The sequence below is a fragment of the Zeus faber genome, assembly GCF_960531495.2.
Source record: "Zeus faber genome assembly, chromosome: 7".
NCBI lineage: Eukaryota > Metazoa > Chordata > Actinopteri > Zeiformes > Zeidae > Zeus > Zeus faber.
This window is the reverse complement of record NC_137203.1, coordinates 1,613,435-1,639,391: the sequence shown is the minus strand read 5'-3', so window position 1 is coordinate 1,639,391 and position 25,957 is coordinate 1,613,435. Positions and strand designations below refer to the sequence as shown.

The window sequence follows — 25,957 nt, the reverse complement described above, 5'->3', positions numbered from 1 at the left end:
CCATGCATGGACCAATCAAGAACTGGAAGCATGGTTGGTGGCGGAGGACAAGTCAGGCCTTCCAGGCAAGTTCAAAGCCTGGATATACCAGCACGGCATCCTTCCATGGATCCTTTGGCCCCTCTTGGTCTACAAAGTCCTGATCTCCACTGTTTGCGTGCAGATTGTGATGACGCATGTGCAAGATGGCGGCGCCCTGTCGGCAGCGGCCACTCCAGCTCCCGATAGCAATGTGCCTTTTATGTTAAATGTGTTGTCTGTACCGTCACAGTCGTGTACGAAAATAGTCTACAACAGAAGCTTATTACTCGGACTACGAAACTCCAACATTTCAAAACATCTTTCTGGAGTTACGCTGGCTTTGGAACCCGAAGAACTCAAGGAGCTAGGTATTCTACAGTGGCAAGATCCAGGGGTCAGCAAGGTAGCGGACTCCCTTCCTACCACTGGCCGACACCGGAGGCGGCGCAAGCGGTGTGCTAGACCCAGCAAGCATCGTAAGCAGTGTGCTAGACCCAGCAAGCGTGGAACTCGAGCGAGCATCAGCGCCAGGCTGAAAGCCAACCCTTACAGACCTGCACTTCCCTCTATCCTGCTATCCAACGTTCGCTCGCTGGAAAACAAAATGGACTACCTCAGATTGGATCTAACCACGCAAAGTAAGGTGAGAGGCTGCAGCACCATCATCCTCACTGAGACGTGGCTTAATCAGAACGTTCCGGACAACGCCATTGGGTGGGCTAACAACGTTCCAGGCGGACAGGAGCCATGCTCTCAGCGGAAAATCTCAGGGAGGTGGTGTATGTATTTTCATCAATAACAACTGGTGCACTCACGCCGAAATTGTCTTAAGTCACTATTCTCCGGATATAGAATTTCTAACAGTTAAAGGCCGACAATTCTACATGCCCAGAGAATTCACAGCCATCTACATCACAGCTGTTTACTTTCCACCCAGTGCGATAACTAAGGACGCACTGTCTACACTGTATCAATCTGTGAGCTCAATGCAGAACTCGAATCCAGACTCTGTCTACATAATCGCTGGTGATTTCAATCAGGCCAAATTGAAGACAGTACTTCCACATTACCACAAACATGTGAACTTTGCGACCAGGGGAGAGAACATTCTTGACCAAGAAATCCACCAACATTAAACAGGCATTCAGAGCTGTTCCCCACCCCCACCTGGGGAACTCGGACCATCTCTCTGTTATGCTAATACCATCTTACAAACCACTTCTAACCAGGAGTAAGCCGTCTGTGAAGCAGATCAGAGCATGGCCAGAAGGAGCAACCTGAGCTCTCTAAGACTGTTTTGAATGCACAGTTCGGCCTGTTTTTAGGGAGGCTGCCACTACCAACCATCATGTCAACCTAACGGAATATACTGAGTCTGTGACAGGCTATATACACAAATGCATGGACGATGTGACCGTCATCAAAAACATCACTACAAGAGCCAATGACAAACCCTGGTTCACCAGGGAGGTACGTGCACTCCTGAGAGCACCGAATGCTGCCTTCAAGTCCGGGGACAAGGACGCTCTCAGAGCTGCTAGGGCCAACTTGAACCGGGGCGTGAGAACAGCCAAGCGTGCCTATGGACAGAAAATCCAATCACACTTCACAGACACAAAAGACCCCAGTCGCCTGTGGCAGGGCATCCAGTCAGTCACCGGTTACAGGCCAACACCCCCACTGTGCGAGGACAACACAGACTTCCTCAACACACTTAACACAGTCTTCAGCCGGTTTGAGGAAAACAACACCACCACACCAACAAAAGCCCGGACCTGCCCGGACAATGTAACACTTCACCTGGACCATGCTGATGTGCGGAAGACCCTACTCAAGGTAAAACCCAGAAAAGCTGCAGGTCCTGACAACTTACGGGGGTGTGTGCTCAGAGACTGCGCTGAACAACTTACAGTTCTTCTCACCGATATCTACAACACCTCTCTGAGCCAAGCCATCATACCAGCTTGCTTCAAAGCCGCCACCATCATACCGCTACCCAAGAAATCCCCAGCCTCAACACTGAACGACTACCGACCCATAGCACTCACGCCCATCATGATGAAGTGCCTTGAAAGATTGGTCAAGGCCCACATAACATCCAGTCTCCCCACTACACTTGATTCATTCCAGTTTGCATATCGTCCCAATCGCTCCATTGATGATGCCATAGCAACAGCACTCCACCTATGCCTGGCTCATCTGGAAAACAAAAACAGTTACGTGCGGATACTGTTCATTGACTTCAGTTCCGCCTTCAACACAGTCATCCCCCAACACCTGGTAAATAAACTCAGCGAAATAGGCATCAGCACCCCACTTTGCAACTGGCTCCTGGACTTCCTTACTGATAGACCACAGACAGTAAGAGTTGGCAAAAACTCCTCAGAGACCATCACTGTGAACACTGGAGTCCCCCAAGGATGTGTGTATTCCCCTCTGCTGTTCACACTGGCGACGCATGACTGTTGTGCCAGATACAACTCGAACCACTTCATTAAGTTTGCAGATGACACAACAGTTGTGGGCCTCATCAGTGACGACAACGACTCAGCCTACAGAGAGGAGGTACATCAACTCATCAACTGGTGTGACAACAATAATCTACATCCCAATGTAAGCAAGACAAAATAAATAACTGTGGACTTCAGAAAGAAACACACACCACACATCCCACTCACCATCAATGGCAGTGCAGTGGAGTCTGTGAAGAGCACCAAGTTCCTGGGGGTGCACATCACAGACGACCTGACATGGTCAATCAACACCACCTCCCTAGTAAAGAAGGCACAGCAACGCCTCTACTTCCTTCGCCGGATGAGGAGAGCTGACCTCCCCCCTTGTGCCCTCACCACCTTCTACAGGGGAGCTATTGAGAGCATTCTTACCAGAAGCCTCTCAGTCTGGTATGGCAGCTGCTCTGCTGCTGACCAGAAAGCCCTACAAAGAGTGGTGAGGACAGCAGAGAAGATCACCAAAACAGCACAGCCATCCATCCAGGACCTGTACCCGTCTCACTGCCGCAAGAGAGCCACTAATATCATCAAGGACCACACCCACCCAGAACACAAACTGTTCACCCTCCTACCTTCTGGCAAGCGGTAGGGCAGCATGCGGTGCAATACCATTCGATTCAGGAACAGCTTTTTTCCAAAGGCCATCAGACTACTAAACTCACCAAACACGACATGAACACGACACCCACAAAGACCAACTGACTGCACAATACTTACATTTTTACAATACATATGTATCCCCTTGGTATACATATGTATCCTCTTGCTGCTAGCGTTGTACTGCACCTTACTACCTTAATAACATACCTCATTTGACTTCTTGAGTATATTAAGACTATCCTTAGTCTTGTTGTGTTGTTGTGTCTATTGATGTTGTCTTTTTGCACTTTCATGTTATATGTTGTGTGTTAAAAATATTACTTGCACATTTGGAGAATGGGGAAACGCAATTTTGATCCTCTGTGTAATTACGTGTTGCATGGTACGATTGACAATGAAGTACACTTTGAACCTCTGAACCTTTGAACCTGTTCAGGGCTTTGAGAGGAGAGTCAGCAGGTTTCTAAGGAAGTGGTTGGGTCTTCCTCGAAGCCTGAGCAACATCGCCCTGTACGGGAAGAACAAAATGCTTAAGCTCCCCATCGGCAGCCTGAATGAAGAGTCCAGGGTGACCTCTACAAGGGAGGTCCTGTAATACCAGGAGTCCAGCGAGCCAAAGGTCTCCCAGGCCGGCATCCAGGTCAGAACAGGTCAGAAGTGGAAGGCAGCCGATGCCGTTGAGGTCGCTGAGTCTCGCCTGAGACACGGCGCACCGGTGGGCACGGTGACTCATGGAAGGGATGGCCTTGGTCGTAGCTCAAAACCATGCTACGATAAGGAGAAGGGGAAGGAAAGGAGGGCCATGATCCAGGAGGAGGTACGAGCATCAGTCAAGGAGGAGCGTGCCACTCAGATGGTTGGAATGCGGCAGCAGGGAGCCTGGGCACGATGGGAGCAAGCAATGGAACGAAAGGTGACATGGACTGAGCTCTGGAGAGTGAAGCCCTACCGCATCAAGTTCTTGATCCAGGCTGTGTATGATGTTCTACCAAGCCCGTCCAACTTTTTTCATCTGGGTCCAACCATCCCAGCCGGGACTTGATCAATGTCGGCTGGGTCGCCCGGGCGGGGCTGTCCGTTGCAAGACCCGAAACACCTAATGAACCCAGGATACAACGCTACTAGCACTAACTCTACTAGTACTAACTCTACTAGTGCTGCTTCTTCCTACAGAGGGTTTAGTTGTGACATCCAGTTGGTTTTATCCTGGGACTGAATGTATTGATTGAAGTTGTGTGTGATCAGTGACATCATGTGATGTCATGTGATGTAATGTAGACATCCCCAAAACAGCCTCAAATTATTAATTGATCTTCTATGTTTCTAATATAAAGTATCAATTAATCACATTTGTAACTTAATAGCAGAATTGCTGTAGCTAAACAATAGATGTAATTACAGTATATAAAGATAAACTATACATAAGTGTCGATAACTGACAGTTTGGTGTTACCGTGGTGCAGTAGTACAGTGGTTGAGATCAACTCAAAAACAGACCAGCATGACTCCAATACATTCCTTTATTGAAAATTTTAATCTGGAAACATCAGGAGGATTACACATCAAACAGAACGCAGTCAGCGACACACACACGGATCAGCCACAACATTTAAACATTAATACTGCGTGGAGGCATGGACTCCACCAGACTCTGAAGGTGTCCTGTGGTATCTGGCACCAAGACGTGAGCAGCAGATCCTTTAAGTCCTGGGAGTTGGAGGTGGGGCCCCCATGGATCAGGCTTGTTGTCCCAGCACATCCCTCAAATGCTCCGTCGGATCTGACCCTAACCCCGCCCATCCACATGATGTAGAAGAAAAGGTGATTCATCAGACCTCCACCTTCTTCCATTGCTCCATGGTCCAGTTGTGACGCTCACGTGTCCATTGTAGGTGCTTTCAGGGGTGGACAGGGGTCAGCGTGGACACTGTGAGCTCCCATACGCAGCAAGCTGCCATGCACTGTGTGTTCTACACCTTTCTATCACAGCAACATCCACTGTTTCAACACTTTGTGCTGCAGTAGTTCTTCTGTGGGATCCAACCAGACGGACTAGACTTCACTCCCCACGTACGTCAATGAGCCTTGGGCCCCATGACCCTGTGGCCGGTTCACAGTCGTCCTTCCTTGGACACTTTTGGTAGTAACCACTGCAGAGAGGGAACAGCCACAAGACCTGTGCTTGTGGAGATGCTCTGACCCAGTCGTCCAGCATCACAATGTGCTCCTTGTCAAAGTGGCTCAGATCCTTACCACGCCCATTTTTATACTTCAACAACTCACTCTTCACTTGCTGCCTCATATATATATATATATATATATATATATATATATATATATAAAAAACAGTATTTTTATATAATAAATAACACTATATACTGTATATAATGATATATAACACTATATATATATAGTAATATATATTAGTGTTTATATAATATATAATAGTATATAATAATGTATAACACCATATACTGTATATAATGATATATAACACTATATATATATATATTATAGTAATATATATATTAGTTGTATATCATATATATAATTATAATATATAAATATAATAATATATAGAGGATATATTATTATATTTATATTTGCTGTTATATATATGACCTTGATAGGTGCAATTGGAACCAGATGATCATTGTTACTCACTTCACCTGTCACTGGTTTAATGATATGGCTGATCGCTGCGTGTGTGTGTGTGCATATATATATATATATATATATTAAAATGCTACGCTAATAAGCTAAAATGTTCGGTTTAGTAACTATTGTGCATAACCCGGGTGCGTTGCAAAGACATTTCACTGCATATATGTATGAAAGTATGTATATGTGGAATTCTATATATATATACACATATATATATATATAAATAAGAGAAAAAAATCGACGGATATTTCTCAGCCATTGCACAACATCAAGTGATAAAACAGGAAAGGCAGCGATGGGCTCAGAGCAGCGTCCAAACGTCAGGTGGGTTTGATTCTGGGTTTTATTTCATCTGATCAGGTTCAATCATCGTGTTTTTCATTGAAAACTAATTCATGGATGAGATCAGACGGACGGAGATTTTGACGACTTTCTGAACTGAACTCAAATCTCAATCAGAAAGATTCCACTTTGAGAACATTATTTCAAATGAATGTTCATATTTGAAACGAAAGAGGAAAAAACATCTTTACAAGTGCTGTGCTTCCACATCCTGGTTTGCCAAGCCGTGGTCAGGGGGCCTGGAAGGGGCCGTGGGGTTGTCTCTGGAGGGTCCTGAACATCTGAGCAGCGACAGAAGCCGATTCCAGGTTGAGTCATTTTAGGAAGGCACAGACAATATGAGGTGCTCAGGAAGTGATATTTGTGAACATGCTGCATATTGTCATTTTAGTTCAGTTAGTTTAGTTTTAGTTTTCTAACTTGGTGACAGTTTTGTGTTTCATCTGATTGGTTGTTTACCAAGTAGTGAATAAATCATTTAGAGACGATAATAAACAGAATCCTCTCATTGTTACTGAACCTGAGTCTTCCAGTTTTCATAGTAGTGCTCTGTCACCGGTTACCTACACATCACAGGTTCTATTGCCACTAAAAGCCCCGTCTTCTGCCTCTTCCCGTTGGGTCTGTTTCAAAGCAAGACGAGAATAAATATGCATTTTGAAAGATTCTCTCATTGTGAAACAGAATATAATTCCAAGCTAATGTAATAATGCAGACAGGTGTGTGTCGCCGTCCCCGCAGGTCATACAGCAACGAGGAGAATCAGGACGCTACCGCTACCGCGAACGAGCGCTTTCACAGTCAAACGTCGTCATTAAATGGAGAGGAAGCAGCGACGCTTCCAGCTGTTAGCACGGTTAGCACGACTCATCAAAACGTGAGGAATGATACAACTTCAACATGCGTTTGTTTCCAAGACAGAAGCATTAAAAACAATTAAGAGTAGAAAATGGAAAAAAACAAACAATATGAACAAAATCACAGAAAGCCCCGATTTTTAACCAGAAGATAAGAAGCTTCTGAGGCTTAAGCAGCAGGAGGATGACGTCATCACAGCGTGATGACGTCATCACAGCGTGATGACGCCACAGCTCGGTGATATCATCCCAGCTTGATGAGATCATCACAGATAGATGACGCCACAACTCAATGACATCACAGCTCGATGACATCAACACTCAATGACATCACAGCTCAGGTGTCACAAATCAATTAGAGTTAAATGATTTTTTTTTTCCTTTTTAAAAATCACAAAAGGACAGAACAGACTTCGTCCTCTGTCGTTCGATCTGCAGGACAGGTGCATTGTGGGTACTGGAGACGGACAGGTGCATTGTGGGTATACTAATGATGGACGGTAGAGACTCTATGAGATAGCTTTAGCTTCAGGTAGGAAGGCCTCCCAGTATTTAATCAGCTGTAGAGATAGGGAGGCAGAGAGAGAGAGGGAGGGGGAGAGAGGGAGAAATGTCGTTTAAACAATGGTCACAATTTTCTTGGTGAAACGACTGAAATAATCATTTTCTTTTCTTTTTATGAATATTTTCTGCATTTTCTTCCTGGATACAGATGACATCATCACACAGGGTTTTTCCTCTTCTGGAACAGACACAACATGCCAATGCAGACCGGCACTTCCTGTCTGGACAAGAAGCGTGTGTGAACAGGAAGTGGGTTTAAACAGGAAGCGTGTCTCAAAACAGGAAGTTACCTGCTGCTGGGTCTGCACCAGGGACTCCAGGTATTTGACGATCACCGTCTTAAAGTCCGTCACTCGCTCTTTCTGTCACACGTCACAAAAAGTGATAAAAATGAGACAACACACACATGATGTCAGAAGTTGACGCCTCGTACATCTACTTCACTCACCTCAAACCTGCTGATTTCCTTACGGATGGTTTTGGAAATCAGTTCGAAGTCTCTCTCTCCCTGTTGGACTTTCCCTTCCAGCTGAAACACAGAGAAGGCAGCAGTTTAGTCTGTTTGCTGATTATTATGAATATTATCATTAATTATTATTATTATTACGTTATTTCATATGGACTAAAGCGTAAAGCTGGTCGCTACGTCAATGTCATATCAACACAGTGAGATGAGACGTGTTTGGTGACGGTGCTGAATGTCCTTCACCGCAGTGAAGTGGTGTCACAGTACTGATGGAATTCCATATCAATACAAACATTTATTAAGATGTCATTTCAGCCAAATGCATGCTTGCATGAACGCAACAATACTCATCGCTATGATGTCCTCAAATGTTTGGCCCAAATTATCATTGTGATATTTGATTTTGTCATACCGTCCAGCTCTGCTAAACAAGTCCGTTATGATGGTGGAGCTAAATGCTACTTTAAATGTGAAAGGATCTTTACAATGCAGATTGTTTTGGCTTTGGGTGCTTTTATTGTGAAGTGTCTTCATGGTGGGAATCATTTAGACTTTTGCAGCTTTTAATATGAAGGATCTTCTTTACAGTGGAGATTATTAGAGTGATGTGGCTCTTATCGTGAAGCTGTTGAGCTCCAGTCTGTTGGAGCGTCCCGGCACTGAGGATGTGTCATGGAGCTCGGACTCAGATGCCGCCCAAAAGGTCTCCGGTCCCCTAGGAGCCACGGGACAGGGCAGGGGGATCAGGGGTCAGGGGTCAGGGGTCACCGCTTCCAATTCAGCTCAGCTTTGGTTCCACTGAGGGAGAGCGAGCGAGGAGAGCGAGGACCACCAGGTATGCCCTAAACAGTTTTCTAATTCCACAAAGAAAATAAATAAATAATAACGGAAGTCGGCTTTTGCGTTGCAAGATCAAAATTGCAAGGCTGTACTAGATCATCAGTTCCAGCAGAGGGAGCAGCTCAGGACATCGGAAGTTTAACCCTGAAAGTGAACGCATCGACTCTTTTTGAGATTGGATTCTTGAGTCACAGTAAAAGGAGTCGTTGGGTGTGTTTCACCCTTGGTTCATTTGACGCCTTTTAACGTGAGGTGAACGAGGGAAGGAGAGAGGGAGGGAGCGAGGAAGGGAGGGAGGGAGGAAGGGAGCGAGGGAGGGAGGGAGGGAGGAAGGGAGCGATCGTTCTCGTTCATGTTCCTGGGAACATGAACGAGAGTCGATTATTTTCAACCTCTGAAGAGTGACCCACGAGTCACTTAAAAGATTTGTTCGCTACGAACAAATCGTCTGCATTTTGTGCATCACTATCAGGCGACCATGACAACAAGAACCGTTTTAGTGCTGGGACTATTTAAATGTAAAAATTATGATGTGGCTGAGAAAAGGTTGGAAACTTCTAGTTTGAACCCAAACACGAGACGCTAAGAAGACGCTTCATATCCGAGGAGCCAAATATTTAAGACTTATTTTAGTTTTATCTTAAAACAATCCAACCACACAGTGAATAACCTCATCCTCTCAATCAGGTTATAATGTTTGATATTTAAGTAATATTTAAGTTATATTTAAGTAATATTTATTCTATTTTGCTGCCATTTGATGAGAATCAACCGTTCGATGTATTTGTGTCGTGCACATCCTGTTTTTGAGAGTCTTGAAAGAAAACAGCTGATGGAAAATAAAATACATCTAGTTTTCCAAAGTTGTGCAGGAGGAACGTTGTTCACCCACAATATGCCCGAGGGTTTGATCTGAAGCAAGTTAGTCACTGACGTACACGCTGCACGCGCACAATGCATGATGCAAGCTGTACGATGCACGGTACACGCTGCACGATGCTAGATGCACACTGTACGATGCACGCTGCACAGCATACGATGCACGCTACGCGGTGCAGGCCACACCGTGCAGGCCGCACCATTCACGCTGTACGACGCGCGCTGCACGTGCCGCACAATGCCTCTGCACGATGCGTGCTGCAGGCCGCAGGCCGCACGATGCACGATGCACGATGCACGATGCACGATGCACGGAGCTTATCAAGATTAAACAGCCTTCATTCATGAAGCTTCAATGGCATGAAGAGAAACTCAGACTGACGAGAGGGCAGAGGTCACACGAAGGTTTGTTTTTAAATTAAATCATTTTATATTTATTTGAAAATTAAATAAATACTGAATGTATATACATTTCATATAAAGTGCCATGTGAATGCAGACTGAGCGACAGAATAAAAAGATTAAAACAAAGACGATGGAAAAGGGAGCTTTAAATAAACAGCAAAATAAAAAATATGAAGCAAATTAATAAGCAGTAGGACAGACAGACCGATAGACAGAGGCAGACAGACAGATAGACAGGTGGAGAGACAGACAGACAGATAGACAGACCGACAGACCGACAGAGCGACAGATGGTCAAACAGACAGGCAGTCAGACAGACAAACAGACAGGTCCTACCTCCTCAGTTTCCTGGTTGAAAGCATGACAGAGAAAATGCAACAGAATTTAAGCAGCTGGAGAAAATGCTTAAAATCATAAAGAGAAAAATCCAAAACATGAGCAGAATACAGAAGGACCCCTCCTGTTTGCACCGGGAGTAGAGAGAGGCGTCCTCCCCAACGCCTGAACACAAAGCAGCAGGCAGGAACTCAGCCAACCGCGGAATGACACTGTAAACCTTTCAAAATGTAATGAAACTCTATGATCTTGGAGAAAAATAAGCAGTGCCTGAAAAACCATTTGTGACTTTGTTACTTTGTCCAAGTGATTAAAATGGATCTGTATGTGTTCAACTGCTGATCAAAACAATAAATAAAACATTTTTAAACGGAACGGGAGATTAACCGGTTTGAGACACTGCATGTAGTTTCACCTCAGCACCACACGGGGCAGCATGGAGTGACTATTTTAAGCGGCTGAATCATGATATTTTCATGTAAAACAGCAGAACATCCTGTGAGACGCTGTCGGTCCAACGACTTTCACATCCTGACGGTTTATGATGCACTTTAGAAAAAATAAAAATGACATTTGATGTCCAAATAACGGCACCCTCTGTAATTCATCATTAAAGTTATACAATATATAAAATATAATATGACAAATTTATATTATAGCATTTACAAATCTGATTAGTGAATTACCAATTATTATGTCTGATATAAATAGACAGGAAGTTATAAAACCACCCTGTGTGTTCGTCCTTCCACCCCCCCATGCCCCTCCCCATGCCTGGGAGGAGTAGCGTGGTGAATGTTGGCTGTAATGATTATAAGATGAGGGATCACAGTGTGCAATGAAAAATCAATTCTATTTCATTTTGTGAAAACATGAAGTTAAACTGCATGGATGAATTAGGCATTGTGATTTTAAACTCATTTTATATGATACTATACTACTACTACTACTAACACTACTTTATATCGTTAAAAAACACAATTTAAGTGAACAGGCCCCATTAAAGTCTTGCGGGCTGGACGTGGCCGCCGGGGCCGGTGGTTTGAGACCCCTGCTGTAACACGTGTAACCAGCTGAGCGGCTCTGAACGGACCTCAGCCTCCCTTAAAGTTCCCTTAAAGTTCCCTTAAAGTTGCCCTAAAGTTCCCTTAAAGTTGCCTTAAAGTTCCCTTAAAGTTGCCTTAAAGTTGCCTTAATGAGTAAAGCACAGAGCAGGGGGTGGGGCTGGGGCTGGGGCAGGGCAGGATGGGAGCGACCGGCTGCTTTTCCTCCGTGGGCTGTTTGTCAGAGCTGGAGCCAAAAAGCTAAAAAGCTAAACCCCCACGACGCTGACGAGTTGGCAAAACTCTGCGCTGCTCCAAATAAATGTTGGTTGCAACTCTACTGCACGCTGTCCTGCCTGTCGGAGCCTGACAGCCCCCCCCACCCCACCTCCTCACCCCACCCTCCACCTCCTCACCCCACCCCACCCTCCCCTCCGCTACAGCCTTTCTGACAGCTCTTCTCTTTTAATATCAGACCCCCCCTGTTGCTCACATTGCAGCACGCTGAGACAGTGAGGGAGTGTGTTTTTGTATATATGTGTGTGTGTTCATCTGGCTGCGTGTTTTTATGTGTGTTTTGTGTGTGTGGTTTTGTGTGTGCTGTGTGCATGTGTGTTTTATATATGTGTGTGTGTGTGTGTGTGCTGTGCGCATGTGTGTTTTATATATCTGTGTGTGTGTGTGCTCTGACAGCGTGTGAGGCTGTATTTGTGTAGTGACAGCTCTAACAGACTAATAGACTTCCTCCTCCTCCTCCTCCTCCTCCTCCTCCTCCTCCTCCTCCTCCTCCTCCTCCACTCTGTTCGTCAGACTGAACCCAGCACTGCAGACTGACAGATATAGAGTTAGATAAATATATATTTTTATATAAAAAATAAATAAACCTTCCAAACGTGTGAACCCTGTAAAGGTGCGCTCGTTTTAAGCGCCTGGATGCACTGACAGCCTCAGCAGCGCGGCTCAGACGCTGTTTGATTATTTTACAACTTAAAAAGGGAAATGATTTTCCTGACACTGAACAGAACCGATGTAGAACGACACTTTGGGCTTTTTTCCTTCATTGGAGCTTGAATGAGCCCAAAAAGCAGGAAATCCTTTTATTTCATATTCCACTTGTTTCAATTTTCATCAAACCAGGGTCTCAAACCCAGACCACCAGGGGGCGTGGCCACGCGTCCAGCTCCTTGTCACTCCTTCAATGAGTGAAGTGTCAAATAATAATCTGTTAAAAATACAAAAAAAAAAATCCTATCTCCTTCACCTCCTCCCTCCCTGGCCCCTCCTTCACCTCCCCCACCTCCTCCGCCTCCTCCGCCTACCTTTACCTCCTCCCTCCCTGGCCCCTCCTTCCTCCTTTACCTCCCCCACCTCCTCCTCCCTCCCTGGCCCCTCCTACCTCCTACCCGCCCCCTCTAACCTCCTTCACCTCTCCTTCCCTCCCTTCTACTTAACCTCGTCCTACTTCCTTCACCTCCTCCCGGCCCCCCCTCCTCCTTCACCTCCTCCTACCTCCTTCACCTCCTCCCGGGCTTGCTGCAGTTTGTCCGTCTTGTTGTTCTGCTGCAGTTTGGCTTCGGCCTCACGTCGTTTCTGCAGCAGCAGCTGAGCATCCTGCCACTTCTGCCAGGTCCTGACACGGTGGTCAAACACTCCCTAAACACACACACACACACACACACACACACACACACACACACACACACACACACACACACACACACACACACACACACACAGTAACTACCCAGTAACACCCCAGTAATGAACAGTAAAAACCCAGTAATGAACGATAGTACCCCAGTAGTAACCAGTAGTAGTAATGAGATAATGAGGTGAATTCAAGAGCAGAAATTCAAGAGAAATCCTTTGCTGAGGAACAATCGTGACTCAAATCTAAAAATGACTCAAATATTTCTTTTTTTTTATTAAATGCATTTTTCTCGTTAGGTTTTTTTCTTTAAATGCAATATTTATAAATACTTTGATTGGATTGGATTATATCACCCTGTTTTTAAATGTATTTCATTCTATTCATTGTTTTATCCTACTTTGTAAATGCACTTTGCTTGTTTTCTTTCAATTGTTATTTGTTGATGCCTTCTTTGAGTTGCATGTCGTGTATGAAAGGTGCTTTACAAATAAAGATAATTTCATTATTATTATAATTATTATTATTAATAACCCAGTACATTTACATTTACATTTAGTCATTGATCAGACGCTTTTATCCAAAGCGACTTACAATAGTTCAAACACCGACGGACGCAGCCATCAGGAGCAATTAGGGGTTAAGTGTCTTGCTCAAGGACACTACAGCATGCTAGCAGGAGGAGCCTGGGATCCAACCAGCAACCTTTAGATGACTAGACCACCAGCTCTACCGCCTGAGCTACCATCCCCATCCCGTAGTAGCCAGTAATAACCTTGACAGTGGTGATGAGGCGCAGGTAGTCAGCCAGCAGCTCGGCCAGCAGGTAGAGGTCTGCGCTGGCCTGGTGCTGGTGGAGATGCTCCATCTTCTCCTCCACCTCGGCCAGCTGGGACAGCGCCCGAGACAGCGCCGTGTGGTCCTCGCTGTTCCCCAACATGGCCGCAGACTTAGCGAAAAGCGCCGTGTTCAGGGAAAGTTCTGAGGGAGAACAAGTGTTATTCTACTTCTAGGATTTGTAAGGACATACTTTATTGAGTCTGAATTATATATACAGTATATATATATATATATATATATATACACACACACATACACACACACACACAGTATATACATATATTTATACATACACATATACCTGTATATACAAATACATACACATATATACACATATACAGTATAAACACACACCCACCCACACACACACACCTTTGCGGTGGCACACCAGAGACTCCAGGCTGGCGTGAAGCTTCCTCAGCTGCACGTCCAAGTTCTCAAACTGCTGCTGCTTCTCCTCAAACCACTGAGACAGACAGACAGACAGACAGACAGACAGACAGACAGACAGACAGACAGACAGATCAGAATCATTACACTAGTTTGTTTTTTGAAGTTTCCTGCTCATAAATACCAAAAGAAACACAACACAACATTCAAAACAAATTCAAACAAATGATGAAATTAATAAACTAACTCTCCGGGCGGAAGGAGAAGCCCCCAGGTAAGTACGTGTACACTTTATTAAGTGGGTTTGATCTTGGGGCCGGTTCTTCTGCGTTGCTTTGGGCTGAGAATGTTCTTGCGGTGGCGAGGTGTCTTTCTGCTGGTCTGCTGCTCGTTCACACACACTGCCACACACTCCCCATTCAACAGCCTCCTCATCACATGTTTCTCCTTTCCTCCCCTTCACTGCTGTAGTTGTCACAGGTGGAGACCAGGTAACGTCACTGTTTCAGCTCAATCTGTCAAGTTTCTGGAGGACCAAGTTTGTTTACACAGTTTTTTGCTTCATGTTTTTTGGGGCGGTTATTGTAAAGAGCAGTGGAGAGGGAGAGGGAGAGCCCGCAGAAAAGGACCGCCTGCTGATCTGACTGAGCCACCAGGACGCCCTGCGCCCTATACATTTCTTTTGAGAAACTTTCCATCTTTCCTCCTCCTGTTCATTTTCATTTTCATTGGTTCAATAAGTGCAAGATGACAGGTTCCTCACCGGCCGACATGTTTGTTTGTGATTGTTGGTCTTGGTTTTACGAAGCGGATCAGCTTTGTCCGCTACTGCCCCCTGGTGGACTCAGCTGCACTACCTCCACCGGACGAACGACAACGACAACGAAGGAACGTTTCATTTGTTCACAAGGTTTGTTTGGGATCTTATCCTTGTGAAGTTTTTCATTTGTGTAAGGTAAAATGCTTTAGGATATTTTCTACTTGTCCAAACGGACGGTTTTTATGAAAAGTTTTGCGACAAAAACAAACTGCAGCTTAACTCTGAATTCAGTGTCAAACTGCTTCCTGTGAGGACCAGCTTCGTGTAAAACCAACTTGGAATGTGTTGCTGTGTGAATACTGCTGCTGGTAGTGTGTGTGTGTGTGTAGAGTTAGAAAGTGTGTGTGTGTGTGTGTGTGTCTGTGTGTGTAGAGTTTAAATGTGTGTGTGTGTGTGTGTGTGTGTGTGTGTGTGTGTGTGTGTGTGTGTGTGTGTGTGTGTGTGTGTGTGTGTGTGTGTAGAGTTAGAATGTGTGTGTGTGTGTGTGTGTGGGGCGTTGTTCCTCTCACCGCGTCCGACTCATTCATCTTGATGGTCATCTTGTTGACCGCGTCGGCCGCCTTGTTCACCATGCGCAGGATGCCAGCGCCGCTCAGCGCCTGTGTGCTAACCGCCCGCGGCAGCTGGTAAACATGACGAATCACACACACACACACACACACACACACACACACACACACACACACACACACACACACACACACACACACACACACACACACACACACACACCATTTTACTAAATTGCGTTCCTCTGCACTTCTCACCTTCCTCTTCATTTGTTTTCTTTTTGTGATGTTTCCGTTTGTTGTTCTTTTCTTGCTGCTTGACTGTGATGCAGCCAAACCTCTTCACTCCCATTTGAAAGCTTTAGGGTTGTATTAAGCCCCCACCAGCGCTGGGAGAACCAGCTCATTTTTCTTAATTTCTGGGAAGTTTCACTTCTATTTCACAGCACGACAGGTCAAATTACCCCACCCCCCCCACATCCACTCAAGTCCCAATCCCATTTATTAACACACCCCCACCCTAACCCTCAGGGAGGTGACAGCACGGTGGTGGTGGCGGTTGTGGTGGCAGTGGTGGAGGTTGTTGTGGTGGTGGTTGTGGTGGTTGTGGTGGTAGTGGCGGTGGCGGAGATTGTTGTGGTGGTGGCGGTTGTGGTGGTGGTTGTGGTTGTGGTGGTGGTGGCTGTTGTGGTGGTGGCGGTTGTGGTGTGGTTGTGGCGGTGGTTGTGGTTGTGGTTGTGGTTGTGGCAGGTCCATCAGTTAGTGCCGCGACACAAGGCATTGATCCTGAACCGCCCCACACGCTACATGCTACATGCCACGTGCCACCTGCTACATGCTACATGCTACATGCTACAGCCAGCCCACCCCCAACAACACAGATGCAAGGAAAGGACAAGAAACACATTCATCAGTTTGGTGAAAAGCCACATGAGTTTTTACTGATGTTTAGATCCATCCATCCATCCATTGCTCCATGTCAATACCTCAGAACTTTCCAGGAACTGCAGCAGGTCTGGATCCTTCAATAAGATGGGATGTTTCACCGTCCTCATCAAATACCTGCGCACACACACACACACACACACACACACACACACACACACACACACACACACACACACACACACACACATTACGCTACAACATTTGAATTTCTCTACAGCACATTTTCATTTTCACTTAAAAAGCCTGAATCTTCATACAGATTTGGAGCCAAAATGCAGTTGATGAGTTAAATGATCAGACAGCGACACGCTTCTAGGTTGTCATGGCAACATGTAAACAGAGGCTAAAATTGAACTCTTTTACAGTGGTTTAAAAATGGATTTGACAAAATAAAAAGTACCCTTCACACATTTGTAAAGAAAGGTCTGTTCAAATTAAGTTAAATTAATTCAAGGTGATAAAAACGTCTTTCCTTTCCTGACTCAAAATGCACATGACTGTGTTACGATTGTTTCATTGATAATATTTAGTCATCAGTAATTGTAGAATTTATTTTCCATGAAGCTGCATCTCAAGAGGTTCATCAATTAAAATATGAACGTTCACAACTTTTTTCATTTAAAATATTTAATTAATTTTAAATATTGAATTGTATTTTTGTAATTGTTACTTTTAACTTATGGTGAATTTCAGGAGCCATCATTTGGAAATAAGTCAGTTTGTCATTCGTGCACTCGTGCAGCCATCAGTGTGAGTTCTGTCTGAGCTCCATCAGCTGTCGCTGTCGACCTTTGACCTTCCTGTCACTCACACAGGAACAGGAAAGGGCAGCAGAATGTCAGCCCCCCATTACTATTCACACACACACACACACGGTGCGTGATATGGGTGTGTACATGTATGTGTACTTGGTTGTCTACAAGGAGGACATTGTGTGCTGCACTGTGTGTACAGTGCATATATTGTGTACTGTTTATGTTGTGTGTGTATACATACTGTATTTTGTGTCAATTGTGTTCGTAGTGGGTGTTGCATACCTGTAGTGTGTGTAAAGGGTGTATTGTGTGTAGAGTGTGCATGCTGTGTGTAGTGTGTGTATATAGTGTATATTGAATATAGTGTGTAGTATGTGTAAATTGTGCTAATGATCTATCTGAGGCCTGTGGTGTGTAGTGTGTACATTGTGTGTATATAGTGTGTTATATGTGTGTAGTGTGTATAGTGTGTTATTGTGTGTGTAGTGTGTATTGTTTGTCTAATTTGTATTGTGTGTGTATTGTGTGTGTAGTACTAATGATGTAGCTCGTGGTTTAACCTTTGAGACTAATCTGACCAAGACTGAACTTTAGCAAAGAACTGACACACACACACACACACACACACACACACACACACACACACACACACACACACACACACACACACACACACACACACACACACACACACACACACACACACTTTTTTTGTTTCTTAATGTGTTGAACTAAAGGTTTATTTATAGAATTATTTCTGGAACTAAAACCAGTATTTTATTGTTTTGGTTCTTTATGAAAACAAAACACATGAAACTATGGAGTGAGGACGTGAGACTCTTTGTCTTTGTTAGAGAAGTAAATAATATATATTTATATATAGAAATAAAATAAAGACATTTATTTGTTTTCTTGGACTTTCACTGCTAAAACAATTCACAAAAGTTTGCAAATTTAATCGAAAATGTTGAGTAAAGAAAATGACAAATACTTCAAAATCCCAGAGAGACTGGGACCGTCTTGTCAGTAGTTGGGAGTCTTGTCAGTAGTTGGGAGTCTTGTCAGTAGTTGGGAGTCTTGTCAGTAGTTGTTAGTCGTGTCAGTAGTTGGGAGTCGTGTCAGTAGTTGGGAGTCGTGTCAGTAGTTATTAGTCGTGTCAGTAGTTATTAGTCGTGTCAGTAGTTATTAGTCGTGTCAGTAGTTGGGAGTCTTGTCAGTAGTTGTTAGTCGTGTCAGTAGTTGGGAGTCTTGTCAGTAGTTGTGAGTCTTTTCAGTAGTTATTAGTCTTGTCAGTAGTTGTTGGTCATGTCAGTAGTTGGGAGTCTTGTCAGTAGTTGTTAGTCGTGTCAGTAGTTGGGAGTCTTGTCAGTAGTTGTTAGTCGTGTCAGTAGTTGGGAGTCTTGTCAGTAGTTGTTAGTCGTGTCAGTAGTTATTAGTCGTGTCAGTAGTTATTAGTCGTGTCAGTAGTTGGGAGTCTTGTCAGTAGTTGTTAGTCGTGTCAGTAGTTGGGAGTCGTGTCAGTAGTTGGGAGTCGTGTCAGTAGTTATTAGTCGTGTCAGTAGTTATTAGTCGTGTCAGTAGTTATTAGTCGTGTCAGTAGTTGGGAGTCTTGTCAGTAGTTGTTAGTCGTGTCAGTAGTTGGGAGTCGTGTCAGTAGTTATTAGTCGTGTCAGTAGATATTAGTCGTGTCAGTAGTTGGGAGTCGTGTCAGTAGTTATTAGTCGTGTCAGTAGATATTAGTCGTGTCAGTAGTTATTAGTCGTGTCAGTAGTTGGGAGTCGTGTCAGTAGTTATTAGTCGTGTCAGTAGTTGTGAGTCTTGTCAGTAGTTGTGAGTCTTTTCAGTAGTTATTAGTCTTGTCAGTAGTTGTTGGTCATGTCAGTAGTTGGGAGTCTTGTCAGTAGTTGTTAGTCGTGTCAGTAGTTGGGAGTCGTGTCAGTAGTTATTAGTCGTGTCAGTAGTTATTAGTCGTGTCAGTAGTTGGGAGTCTTGTCAGTAGTTGTTAGTCGTGTCAGTAGTTGGGAGTCGTGTCAGTAGTTATTAGTCGTGTCAGTAGTTGGGAGTCGTGTCAGTAGTTGTGAGTCTTTTCAGTAGTTATTAGTCTTGTCAGTAGTTGTTGGTCATGTCAGTAGTTGGGAGTCTTGTCAGTAGTTGTTAGTCGTGTCAGTAGTTGGGAGTTGTGTCAGTAGTTATTAGTCGTGTCAGTAGTTATTAGTCGTGTCAGTAGTTGGGAGTCGTGTCAGTAGTTATTAGTCGTGTCTGTAGTTGTGAGTCTTGTCAGTAGTTGTTAGTCTTGTCAGTAGTTGGGAGTCTTGTCAGTAGTTGGGAGTCTTGTCAGTAGTTGTGAGTCTTTTCAGTAGTTATTAGTCTTGTCAGTAGTTGTTGGTCATGTCAGTAGTTGGGAGTCTTGTCAGTAGTTGTTAGTCTTGTCAGTAGTTGGGAGTCTTGTCAGTAGTTGGGAGTCTTGTCAGTAGTTGTGAGTCTTGTCAGTAGTTATTAGTCTTGTCAGTAGTTGTTGGTCATGTCAGTAGTTGGGAGTCTTGTCAGTAGTTGTTGGTCGTGTCAGTAGTTGTGAGTCTTTTAAGTAGTTATTAGTCTTGTCAGTAGTTGTTGGTCATGTCAGTAGTTGGGAGTCTTGTCAGTAGTTGTTAGTCGTGTCAGTAGTTGGGAGTCTTGTCAGTAGTTATTAGTCTTGTCAGTAGTTGTTGGTCATGTCAGTAGTTGGGAGTCTTGTCAGTAGTTGTTAGTCGTGTCAGTAGTTGGGAGTCTTGTCAGTAGTTGGGAGTCTTGTCAGTTACCTTTCTAAAGCTGCTCTTCTCTTCTCCACAAACTCGTTGGATGACTGATCTTCCTTTCCGACCTTCACCTTGGTCATCCCTGCGAGCAGAGGAGTCACGTCACATGGAAGTCACGTTACACCATGTTCACATTACAGGACTTTCTGTCTTGAGACGTTGAATCTTGCAGTCTTGTGCTTTCACACTACAGGACTGATCGGTGACAGGGCGTCACACATTACATCTTTCACCAGTAGGAATGCCCGACCGCTCTGTCAGGTTTCCAAAATACGTTTTGTCAGGAAAACACACGCGACAAGTGACACTGGAAATGACACCATAACACGCACGGGACAGGATTATTTTTATCATATTCTTGATCACTATGAAAAAATGAATCAAAGCAGAATTTAAAAAAGTAATATTAAACACCTAGAAAAGAAAAGTCAATTAGGTATATTGTGTGTTTCTGGCTGCTGCTCCGTGCACTCCTGTCTCTCCTTCTCGACTCCTCCCCCTCTTTGCCTGTCTTCTCTCATTGGCTGTAGCTTGTTGCGTCGCTCCTGACTCCACCCGACACGACCAGATATTAAACCTGCTTGATGGCAATGGAATGGCGTTGTGAGCAGGTCACACCACTCGCTCGTCACCCCGGGAGTCTGATTCTCCTCGTCGTCTGAACTCGGCAGTAGTGGACGACAGCATGACGGCAGAGAGCACCGCCATCGGCCTCAAAGCCAAAATATTTTAGCTTTTTGCCGTCCTCCGCGACACAATTACAAGCGGATGTGACGTAGCTACCTTACAGACATGGAGAGCGAGGAGACGACCCTACTGCGCTTGTCTGCTACGGCTGCTGCAGTTAAGCGGCAGTGACGGACGTTTTCTCTGGAATATCGCACTTAGAATGTTTAAATAAAAACCGCAGATGAATAGAAAAGTTGTTTTTTCTATTTATTAATTGCATGGAGGCTGTTTGGTGCTTGCAGCGAGGAAACAGATGGAGCATTTGGATGCGTCATGGTTGGTCCGGTCATAATGTTCAAAGTTCAAATATTAAAGTGTTTTATTTGTCAAGTGTACAGTACAACACAAGGTAGTGTGTAGTGGCATAAAAAGATCAAATAACAAGGCAAAGATAAGGAGGAATAAAAAATGTTTTTATAAAATAAGAGTCAATTTTACAAATATGGGCAAGACGTCACAGTGAATGTACATAAATGAAAATAAGAAAAATAATCCTAAAATGGAAACTAAAATAAATGGAACACTGTAGCAGTTCCAACAGAAATAGGTCAGTCTACTGCACAAGACATGGATATAAATATAAAGTGAAGCAGTGCTGCTGGATATGTACATGTAGTTGTGGTGATGTACGTTCAACTAACAGGGTGACTACAGATGTTGCAGGTTGAGAAGCCCGATGACCTGAGGGTAAAAACTGTTGGTGAGGCTGTTCGTCCGTGCCCGGATGCTCCACTAACGTTCAGCAGACGGCAGCAGCCTGAACAGTCCGTAGACTGGGTGGCTGTCGTCCTTTACGACTTTCCTAAGGCATCGTGTGCGGTAGATGCCTTGCACCGAGGGGAGGTGGCAGCCAATGATGCGCTCCGCTGTCTTCACCGCCCTCTGGAGCGCCTGGCGTTCGGCAGTAGAGCAGCTGCCGTACCAGGCGGTGATGCAGCCGGTAAGAATGCCCTCAATGGTGCATCGGTAGAAGCTGGTGAGAGTCCTGACAGACATGCTAAACGTCTTGAGTCTCCTCTGGAAGAACAGGCGCTTATGGGCAGTTTTTATTGCCGCGTTGGATTGCCTGGACCAGGACAGGTCATCACTGATGAACACACAGAGGAACTTGAAGCAGGAGACTCTCTCCACTTCAGCTCCGTCGATGTGGATGGAGGCGTGCCCCTCCCGCTGTCACTTCCTGTATTCCACGGTCATCTCTTTAGTCTTGCAGACGTTGAGAGAGAGGTTGTTATCCTGGCACCATGTTGCCAAGACGCTGACCTCCTCTCTGTAGGAGGACTCATCATTGTTGGAGATGAGACCTAGGATGGTGGTGTCGTCCGCAAACTTCAGGATGATGTTGGTGCTGCGCGTGGCCACACAGTCCTGTGTGAACAGGGCGTACAGGAGGGGACTGAGTACGCAGCCCTGCAGGGCTCCAGTGCTCAGGGTCAGTGCAGAGCAGGAGATGTTTCCCATTCTCACCACCCAGGTCTGCCCGTCAGGAAGTCCAGGATTCAGTTACAGAGGGAGGTGTTAAGACCCAGGATCCTGAGCTTGGGAACAAGCTTTGGGGGCACAATTGTGTTGAATACTGAGCTGTAATCTACAAACAGCATCCTCACGTATGTGTTGCTCTTGTCCAGGTGGGAGAGGGTGGTGTGCATTGCCAAGGCGATGGCGTCGCCCGTAGATCTGTTCAGGTGATATGCAAATTGAAGGGGGTCAGGTAGAGAGGAGCAGATGTGGGTTCTGACTAGACGCTCGAAGCACTTCATGATGGTAGAAGTCAGTGCTACGGGGCCATAGTCATTCAAGCAGGTGATGGGTTGTTTCTTTGGTACCGGGACAATGGATTTCTGTTTGAAGCAGGTGGGGACTGTAGACTGGATCAGGGAGAGGTTGCATATGGAGGTGAATACCTCCGCCAGCTGGTCGGCCGAACTCTGAGGACATGGCCTGGAACGCCATCAGGCCCTGGAGACTTGCGAGGGTTTACTCTTTTAAGAGCTCTCCTCACATCAGCCGTAGACAGGAACAGAGTGCAGTCGTCCTGGTCCTCCGCTAGCCTTGCAGCCAGGATGGTGTTACTCGCCTCAAACAGTGTGTAGAAGTTGTTGAGCTCATCGAGAAGAGAGGTGGCTGGCCGGGCATCACTCCTGTTTCTCCCTTTATAAACTGTGATGGTGCGCAGTCCACACCACATGCGTCTGGGGTCGGAACTGTGGTCGTCCGACTCCAGCTTGTCCCTGTAGGCTCCTTTGGCATCTCTGATGGCTTTCCGAAAGTCATATCTGGACTTCCTCAAGGCCTCCATGTTCCCAGAGCTATAGGCGGAGGACCGTGCTCTGAGCTTAGCACAGACATCACTCTTAACCCAGGGCTTCTGGTTGGGGAAAGTCCAGACCTTGACATCAATCCACTTGGAGATGTAGGCTGAGATAGAGTCTGTGTATGCATCGATGTCCCCATCAGCTGCAACACAGAACATCTGCCAGTCCGTGGTTTCAAAACAGTCCTGGAGAGTGGCAATGGATTTCTCACTCCAGCGTTGGACTGTTCGACAAATCGGTTTTCCTTGCTTTAATCGTTGTCTGTATGTTGGTAGGAGAAGAAGGAGGAGTGATCCGCCTTACCAAAGGCAGGGCGGGGGAGGGGTTTGTAACTTACCCATAGTTGTGAATAACAATGGTCGAGAGTCTGATCACCCCTGGTAGGAAAGTTGATGTGCTGCCACAGGTTTCAAGCAAATGGGAAAGAAAAAGGATCTCTCTGCTGCCGAAAAGCCTCAAATAGTGCAATGCCTTGGATGAGGTATGAAAACATTAGATATTTCACGAAAACTTAAGCGGGATAATCGTACTGTGAAGAGATTTGTGGCTGATTCAGAGCACGGACGGGTTGGCGTAGATAAAGGCAGAATGAGGAAGGTTTCTGCCACAAATTCATGGGATGAAGAGAGCAGCTGCTAAAATGCCGTTACAAAGCAGCAAACAGGTATTTGAAGCTGCTGGTGCCTCTGGAGTCCAGCCAACCTCAAGGTGTAGGATCCTCCAGAGGCTTGCAGTTGTGCATAAAACTACTACTGGGCCCCCCCTAAGCAATGCTCACAAGCAGAAAGGTTTGCAGGGGGCCCTTATTTTCCTTATAGACTTATTTTCAAACAGTCTTGTTTACTGATGAGTTGCCGTGCAACCCTTGTTGGTGTAGATGGATGGAGGAGTGGATGGTTGGTGGATGGCCACCATGTCCCAACAAGGCTGCCACGTCAGCAATGAGGTAGCGGAGTCATGTTTTGGGGACGGAATCACAGGGAGAGAGCTGGTGGGCCCCTGAAGGTGTGAAAATGACCTCCGCAAAGTATATAGAGTTTGTGACTGACCACTTTCTTCCATGCTACAAAAAGAACCGGGCCTTCTGTAGCAAAATCCTCTTCATGCCTGACAACGCACCATCTCATGCTGCAAAGAATACCTCTGTGTCATTAGCTGCTATGGGCATAAAAGGAGAGAAACTCATGGTGTGGCCCCCATCCTCCCCTGACCTCAACTCTATGAAGAACCTTTGGAGCATCCTCCAGTAAAAGATCTATGAGGGTGGAGGCAGTTGGCATCAAAACAGCAGCTCTGGGAGGCTGTTCTGACGTCCTGCAAAGAAATTCAAGCAGAAACTCTCCAAAAACTCACAAGTTCAATGGAGGCAAGAACAGTGAAGGTGATAAGAAAGAAGGCTCCTATGTTCACATGTAACTTGGCCTGTTAAGATGTTTTTGATTGAAATAGCTTTTGATTTCAGTAAATACTGTATGACTCCTAATGCTGCAAACTTAACAAATGACCATTTTCAGTTCTTTACAACCTATAAGATGTTTTGAAACTCTGTTGTGCATAATAATTTAGAACAGTGCATTTTGAGTTTTTTATTTTTGAAAAAAATACGGTTATCATTGGGAGTTTTGTTCAATAACATTCAAACTAATACCCTAACGGTTGATGACTTGAAATTTATACTGACTGTCATTTGCATCGACTATTTAGGAAAATCAGAGAAAAATATAATTTGCATAAGAATTTGGAACGAGGTGTAGAAACTGCCTCAGGGTGAGCGTTCTCCAGTCCATTGATTACTTACAGTGCAAAAATAAGAACAATACAAATAATAATAAACACAAAACTACGAGTTGAATGCGGAGCCATTGCCGGTGCGTCCATACTACGGCGCACCGGAAGTAGATGGGTGAGATGGGTAGATGGAGTTGCAGCTCCAGGTTATAACTTGTATAGTAATATGATAAAATATGAGTAATTTATAATAAAATAAGGTCTTCTATTGGCAGTGGAAACCAGGTGATCGGCCTATAGATGCACGCTCTCTCTTGAAGCCACAAAACAATATCCATAAATATATCCACAATGAGAAAAACAGGCACTCCCCAGGTTACAAACGCCCTTACTTATGTACCGTCCCCGTAAGGCTTCTTATTACATACAATGGTTGGTTTGTTCTCTCTCTTCTGCTGTTGTAACATGACTGACTGAAAATAAAGGAACCTTAAAAGTAAAAAAGGAGTCCCTCTCGCTCTCTCCCGCGCTCTCTCATACCCGAGAAGGGAGCTTTGACCTTGCTCAAAAACTGGAGACCCATTGCACTGCTTTGCACGGACTATAAACTCTTCTCAAAAGGCCTGGCCAATAGGCTGAAAGGGGTTTTAAGGCTGTTGATTTCCAAGGACCAATCCTACTGCATGCCAGGCAGATCTATTAAGGACAACTTGTTTTTAATGAGGGATTTGAGCTATGTAATTTCAATAACATTGATGTTGGTGTCTTACCCCTTGATCAGGAGAAAGCTTTCGATCGTGTGGACCATGGTTTTTTATTTTCAACCTTGAAGGCATTTGGGTTTGGGGAAGGGTTTCTTAACTATGTGCAGCTCCTTTACAGCGGAGCATCCTGCATGATCAAGGCGGGTTGGGGGTTGAGCCGTCTACTCCCTGTAGAGAGAGGGAAAA

At 45.0% G+C, this 25,957-nt stretch overlaps 1 protein-coding gene across 1 annotated transcript in view; it reads right to left on the bottom strand.

The window, feature by feature from the left end:
• Positions 1-6,132: 6,132 nt before the first annotated feature.
• The window catches only part of snx2 (sorting nexin 2), a 29,393-nt gene continuing 9,568 nt past the window's right edge, over positions 6,133-25,957 (bottom strand). Inside the window, exons 7-15 of the mRNA XM_080004578.1 lie at positions 20,239-20,317; positions 16,724-16,799; positions 15,738-15,851; positions 14,391-14,484; positions 13,954-14,159; positions 13,040-13,183; positions 8,010-8,090; positions 7,852-7,923; positions 6,133-7,557 (exon numbers count right to left, since the gene is read on the bottom strand). Coding sequence (XP_079860704.1) covers positions 7,507-7,557; positions 7,852-7,923; positions 8,010-8,090; positions 13,040-13,183; positions 13,954-14,159; positions 14,391-14,484; positions 15,738-15,851; positions 16,724-16,799; positions 20,239-20,317 — 917 coding nt within the window. The 3' untranslated portion in view covers positions 6,133-7,506. The remainder of the gene's footprint in view (positions 7,558-7,851; positions 7,924-8,009; positions 8,091-13,039; positions 13,184-13,953; positions 14,160-14,390; positions 14,485-15,737; positions 15,852-16,723; positions 16,800-20,238; positions 20,318-25,957) is intronic.